The sequence below is a fragment of the Pempheris klunzingeri genome, chromosome 23, assembly GCF_042242105.1.
Source record: "Pempheris klunzingeri isolate RE-2024b chromosome 23, fPemKlu1.hap1, whole genome shotgun sequence".
NCBI classification, from domain to species: Eukaryota; Metazoa; Chordata; class Actinopteri; order Acropomatiformes; family Pempheridae; genus Pempheris; species Pempheris klunzingeri.
Genome location: NC_092034.1, coordinates 13764350 through 13771643, shown reverse-complemented (window position 1 = coordinate 13771643; position 7294 = coordinate 13764350). Strand labels below are relative to the sequence as shown.

At 42.9% G+C, this 7294-nt stretch overlaps 1 protein-coding gene across 1 annotated transcript in view; it reads right to left on the bottom strand.

Moving 5' to 3' along the window:
- The window catches only part of fgf11a (fibroblast growth factor 11a), a 72622-nt gene that overhangs the window by 16023 nt on the left and 49305 nt on the right, over positions 1-7294 (bottom strand). Inside the window, exon 3 of the mRNA XM_070854547.1 lies at positions 5462-5565. Coding sequence (XP_070710648.1) covers positions 5462-5565 — 104 coding nt within the window. The remainder of the gene's footprint in view (positions 1-5461; positions 5566-7294) is intronic.

Here is a 7294-nt window from a genome sequence, read left to right as displayed (position 1 = left end):
GCACATACGAGAAGGTCAAAGAAAGAAAAGATATATCTGTTAATTTAGTCTCAGCTTTTCATTCCGTTTTAAACTCATATTTTAGGCTTACATGTCAGCAGGTGTCTTGTTCTAAACCAAACTCCATTCACATTCTGCACATTTTAATGGGAGTGCAGAAAAACTGATGCTCTTGCAGTGACTCACATCTCTGTTCTCCTTCTCACTTCTGTTATCATCTCATTTTATCCTCCCTAAACTAAATGCTCCAGTAAGGACAAAAGGACACTGGCTCTATCATTTAGCCTGTCACTCCCTTTTTATTGATCTCGGGCACAACAGCTCACAATTCACAAATTCACAAACAGATGGGAGGCCTTAAAAGTGCGGTATTTTCTGTACTGTACATTACTTTGTGGTTACGTATAAATTCCCTCCTCCATCTCTCCTGAGTGCTGAAAGAAGCACCAAGGTGTTACTTGGGTGATCCTTAAATATCTCTCTGGGCTAAACTGGGTTGTTTGGCTGCCTACCTCTTCTCTGAGGTAGATGCATCAACACTCACCAGAGAAAAAACTACATCCCTCTCCAGTGAAGTAATTCCTGTTTATTTTTTCCCTTGTCCTGGCAGGAGCTGCTTTCACTGTGGCTGTGTTAAATGTGTCTGGAGGTTTAAGTGTGTCGTCTGGTTAAACAGAGCCAAAGTGGGGAGTTGGGGATTTACCTTACTTGCGTGTGATCAATAATTCATGCTGTGTGTTTGCAGGGGAACCACCACTATGCAAACTAAAGTAATCAAAGCTCGTGTAGATATTCATTGTGTATTTAAGTCTAACTAAAAGGTAGAAAATGATCCAGCTGCTAAATTTAAGCTAAGTTTAGCCAAATGTCTTCCTTTTGATAATTAGAGATTTAAACCACAGAACGCAAATGAAAAAATATATAGAATATACAGTATATATATATATATATATATATATTATTTTTTATTTCATTTTTTTAATTCCAGTTAGCCTTTAAAATGGGTGTTCATGGGTGCTCTTAGTAAACCACCATTGGGGAAGCCATGAGTCGGCAAGGCAGGCTAAAAACTGCATTTCTATGGGAGGACCCTGGTTAAAACCTTGCTGTGTGTGAAGGACTGCTGTTCTGCAGCTCCCACTGACCTCTGACATCCCCATGGAACAGACAAAAAGAATTTTTCTATGGACATCAGTGACCTTGACAAAAAATTGCTTATGGGACACTGTCAGACTCTGATCACTTACTTTGCCCCTCGAGGCCATGCTTACTGTTAGTATTATACGATACGCGACAAAAGAGAAGTGGCACACATAGTCAGGCTCATTATCATAAGCTCATATTTTAAGTCATCACAAATATGTGAAATATTGGTAAAAGGTGACATCATTGAATTACATTCTATGATGAAATACCAGTGATCCTCATGGGGAAGGGAGTTGTGGCAGTAGAGGAGTAGAGAGCAGAAAGAAGAATGCAACAAACAGAAACTACTGAAGATAATCCAAAAAGAAAATTCCAACAAAGGATCTTCTTATGCGAATGATGTAACTGATAAATAAAGATAAACGATGGGGCTAAGGAAGGCCAGGCTGGAAAAGGACTTTTCTCTTTTCCTTTTTCACTGCTTCATTACTGGCAAATGTGCATCTGAGAGGAGGTTCTTCATTTTCAGATCCTTTAAATAAGTGTTGTAATCATCTGCTTGCATGTGTGTGTGTGTGTGTGTGTGTGTGTGTGTGTGTGTGTGTGTTGTTGTGGAAGGGAACGCATCTGCCACAGAGGCCCATGAAAGATTAATGCCGAGTAGCCACTGGAGCACTGCTGCAGCCGAGGAGAGCCTTGCGATGAAAAGGGAAGAGGAAACACCTCTGCGCCTTGGCTGTGTGTGTTTTGTCTTTTTTTTTGTTTTGTTTTTTCAAAGAACAAAAATGAAGAATCCCCTCCTCTTAGAATATCTTCTCCTGGCAGATGAAGCTTAGTTCTGTTTTGGTGGTTATGTTTGGGCACGCACAGTTAAGGCTGAGGAAAGATCATCGTCCAGGTTAAATACTGACAAAGTCGACGGTGGATTTGAAGCAGGACACGCGACATGCATTAAATTGCTACGCTCACTAGCTAGTGGTTAACTTTTCTTTGCTAAAAACAGCTGCCTGCTACATGTGGACACGAGGTTAATTAGAGCAGTGACAGTGAACCACTGAAAGGCAGTAATACTTCGGGCTGATGGAAAAAAAAACAAATCAATGAGCTGCAAGATGCTGAAGCGCTTCGTACATCAGAGTTGGACTTGGAGAGTAAGGTTATGATTCTCTGTGTTTGATCTGTTTTACACAGAAATATTGTCATTCGATGTGTTGTTGATCTGAAACTACTGATTATAGCAGCGTCTTTTCGAATTCTAACCCCTTCACCTCCATTCTTTCTCTCCCCTTCCTGCAATGCAGACCAAAGAGCCTCGCCGCAAACTGACAGCCATTATCTCAACCATCTCCCTCATTGTGAATCTTTAAAGAAAGCAAACACACGGGATTGAACAACAACATAGTTTCCTCCTTCTCCCACAGTCCCACAGTGCAGTTTTCACTTTAGCAAGCCAAAGGAAATGTGGACCCGTGACCTGAAATAACACATGTACCAAAATATTTTCTGAAATTTTCTCATGTTCATGTTGAATTTTTACACTGAGGTTATTTCCTTGACTGCTCGCTAAAATTTCCCTTACCCTTCAGGGGATGACGCAGGGGCCTTGTTCCCTGCACATGCTAATGGTTGCATAACAGGGTGTTAAGGCTCTGCACTGCCTCTCTCCGGACCCTGAGGGCAATGAGCGCAAAACACGCCTTCCTCCTCTATTTCTGTTCTCCATCTTCATCTCCATCTCTCTCTCCGGTGCTCACATTTGCACGGAACAATAGCAGGGCAGGTAGTTTAAGGTGAAAAGGGCGGGGGGGGGGGGGGGAAATCTCCCCCTCCTCTCATTCGTCCTCCCTCCTTCCTCATCTCAGAGGGATTTTCTCCAACATTTTTCTCCTTCCTCTCTCTCTTTCCCTCTGGTTCTTCCCCTCAGTGAAAATGGGTCACCTTTCTTCTTTCAGGAGAATGCCTGGTAAGTATAACCTCTATATCTGCCTGTGTGTGCATGCAAGGTTTTTACTGTCTAGGGGGGGTTCCGCGCCCTGGAAAAGTCATGTGCAAGGACCATTTTCTGGGGCTCATTAGGGGAAAAGTTTCCTGTTTAGCAGAGTTTGAGTTATAATGCGAGCTTTTGTGGGGGTCTCTAAAGTAACTGAGGGAGGGGGCGCACAGAGCAGCCCACTTCTAGGAATAACTATATGCTCGCTCGTGAATTGCAGCCATACTGTCATTCCTGAGAGAACATGGTATTTAGTTCTTTTGGAAAATCTGTTTCTTTTAGCCTCTCATTAACGTCTCACTGTCTCATTAACAAATAATACGCATTACATTGAAAAATGTAAAATTTGCAATCAAAATGATGGTTGTTGGAACAAGCGACCCCCACACCTGTATGATTTAACTGCTTTCATGGGAGCTCAAAACCTTATGGGGGCAACTTTTGACATTTCAGCAAGTTGCACTGACAGTTACAACTGACACTACTTGAGACTTTGTGATAAAACAACCTGGGCCTTTTCCCTTTTCCTTGAAAATGAGGCCGAGTACTTTGCATCATGTTATGTGATTTCTGGACCAAGAAGGGCTTTGAGAAGCTTGTTACGTCTCACTGCAATTTGCGGTTGGCAGAGTGACAAGCTGCTAGAATTAACGACAGACATTAAGTAGTGAGCATGCTTCTGTGTCAGCAGAATGAGGTCCACATACTGTACATGAGCAGCAGACGGGGACTTTGCATATATGAGTGTGTGTGTTCTCTCCAAGCTGATTTTCCATTGTTCCCCCAGTTAGAAACTCCGTATCTCCTCTCCTCGTCTCTGGCAGCCTGCATGCGGGGCGGCATTAGATGGACTTTGAAGTGAGCGCACCGATGCACTTCAAACAGGATCTCACACACTTCGCTTGTGTGCCAAGAGGAAAAAGGCTGAAAAAAAGAGCTTCTCTGTGCATCCTGATAGAGTGCACTCTGATCCAGCCTCTGTCTCTTCATCTAGTCTCCCCTCTACCCCTCAAATCTGTGGCCCTGCGCGCCTCGTCTCTCTGCACATCAATGCGAAACACCGTCTCTGGAAGCAGCCGTTTCACAAGCCGTAGCAGAAAACTACAAGAGCTGCTGTGACCGAGAGTGGGAAGCCGTTTCATGCGCAGATGCGTGCTGACATTACACACAGCTTCAGATGTCACCACCTGAGCCTGTCACTGTCACCGTGAGAGTAAAAGGGAGCCGCTTTGAGGTGAAAAGACTCCGACTGTCTCAGACAACAGCAGGTGATTTAATTGCTAATATTATCCCACAGTAAGAAGAAAATGACATGGTATGATTAACAAAATAAGATGAGAATTTTGCTGTAAAACATAATCGATTAACCTTGTTCTGTACATTTTCTTTTTCATAAAACATGATTTAACTTCTATTGATCTATGATAAAATGATTAAAAACCAGAGCCACACTGTGCAACCGTAGAGGAGACTCAACATTTGAAGGCACCAAAGTTCAATAAGACTTAAGGAGTGACATGTCTCTGACTTTGTCACTATTGTTACATAACTAACTGCAAGTTTCTTTACTTTGGAAGAAAAACCAAACTGACAACATGCTGTGAGGAATGTGCTAATACTGTTTCTAGACAACCTAATTTGATAAATGAATGATCAGTTGGATATTTGGTCAACTCGTCCTTTTAAATTACACAAGCGGACAGAGTCGATGACCAGGTTGACTTAACATAATTAATTACAAGGTTTTACAATGAGGTTTGGCTTTCAAGGAGAGCATTTTTGCAAATTTGGATTTTTAAGGACTCGCTCACTTTCGGAGACTAGCTTGGTATCTGAAACTGGTATCTGCAAAGCTTCTTTATAACCATCTGTATGGTGAATGATCACACCACACTGCACATATATTCTGAAAGAAGTCTGAGTATATATATATAAGCCTGGGCGAAGCAGGTGAGGCGCAAGTGTCATATATTTTCATAAATCTAAAAGGAGCAGAGGCCCAGCAGCATCACGATGTGCAGGGTGGAGAATTACGGTGCAACTTCATCATCATTTTTGGTGAATTACCTTTTTCCACTGCAGAGAACAGTGTGTGGCAAGTATCAGCTCTAATATGAGAATAAATAACACACGTAGAGGCCTATTCTTCTACTTTTAAAGGCAACATAAAACATCACATTCAGAATGCACATGTTGACGCCACACCCTGCCTGCTCGCTGTTTAATCAACTAGGTATGAGCAAATACAAACGACTGGTGTAATGACACTATAGATGAAGTCTTTAAAGGCTTACGGCATTAGTGTACTGTATGTGCTGACCGTACCGAAGTGTAGAGGTAGCCCTCGCTGTTCATGGCAACGTAGAGCCCTGTCTTGGTGCTCTGGATGGCCACTATCCTGAGCCCCACAGGAATCAAGTTGAACTGCACTGCAAAAAACACAAAACAAAAAAAAAAAGAAAGGCAGGAGTGGTGTTAGAGAGCAATCATAGTTTCTCTGAAATGCTCACAGTGCTTCCTCTTGGAAGACAATTGCTCTCCAGCTCTCTCTATTTCATCCTCCCCGTTGTACTGTATATCTGTCAGAGGCGGGCATAGGAAGTGTGTGAAAAAGAGCGAGGGAGAGGCAAGGAAGGATTAGCAGAGGGAGATTTAGGAATAAAGTCTGGTTGCTGGTACAGTGGAGGTCAGACAAAGACTGGAGCGACAGTACGGAGAATTCCCCTGCTGGAGAGAGAGAGATAGAGAGAGCATAGCTTAGCAGGGAGCTTTAAGAATACAGTACATTAGAAAGTGGCATCTCCTGAGCCCGCTTTGAATTCATTTCCTCCGTCCCGACACAGTAAACAGCACTTTGTAATGCAGTTCGCTGAGTCCCCTTCATATGGAGCCTTGAATTTCTTATGTGCATAGCTCTCCATATAAACTACTGGAGCCACTGGAGCAGCACTCGCTCTGTGCATCTGTGTGTCTGAATCATTGCCCGCATGCTCTTGTCATTTCTTCAGGTGCCTTCCTGTCCTCGCATGCGAGTGCATACACATGCCTTTCCTCGCTTGCCTTTGTTTATGCGCGTGCTTTCCCACTCGTGTGTGTGTGTGTGTTTACCGCTCTCAGACCTCTTGAGTGTGTGTCATCTAAAACAGTGCATTATGAGATGTGACATGGAAAGTTGAGTGATGCTGACAGACGGCCTCTGGCTGCCAGCTGCTCTGTGGTCACATTGTCGTGATAACAAAAAAAAACGCTGCCATGATGATTAAAACCCCTGAAGGGAGTGGACTGGATCTGGGGTAAGAAAACAGATGAGCTTCGGAGGACTGGACACACAACAGCGATAATTAATTGAACACTTTGAGAGAGATTCTTATTTGCCTTTATGCCGAGGATTAGTTATAAAAATGGATGCCACGCGCATGTCTGTGTGAGACTTATGTGTTGAAACTGTGACTTTTTGGCGACTTCCTGGAATCTTGTGAGGTTGCCAGGCAACCAGAGGAGACACCAGGAAGCCACTGTGGTTGGCCGCTGGTCAAGAAATGGTGTTTACCTTTCTGTCTGTGCACGGATTAAACGAACATGACACAAATTGTTGATTAGGAAGCTGTAGAAGTGTTTCCCGGTGTATTTTTTAAAACTTGGAATAGAACAAGGCGAGCTCCTCTCCCGTCTGATGTCTTCTTAAATGTTTTGTAAATGTCAGTCTTGTCTAAAACAGAACAAAAGCTGAACTCCGATAATTAACCTCAAGCTCTGGGTCCACAGCTAATGCAGATATATGAGAGTGGTGTCATGCATTAAGTGTAGTTCTTCAAATGTTTAATGCTAATTCTTGACCTTGTAAACAGTCGTCTTGAGATGAGCTTCTGTCTAAGTTCAGGTCGGAAATACCAAAGCCAGCATCATTGTTGATGCAGTTGGCAGCATGTGTGAGTTTTTTATTGACAAAAGTTTGCATTATAAAGTGACAGTGAAGCTGTCAAATTTCTCATACAGATGAAAAATGAAGTCTCAGGAGCATGTTTTGGATTCGTGGAGCCATTAGCTGCTATTTAATAAATCAATTTCAAATCAAAAGTCCTGCCAACATAATGGATGGAAGTTAAGTTATCAGGTGGGGATAGCCATGCTAGCCACGGTGAGGGGGGAAAAATGTCA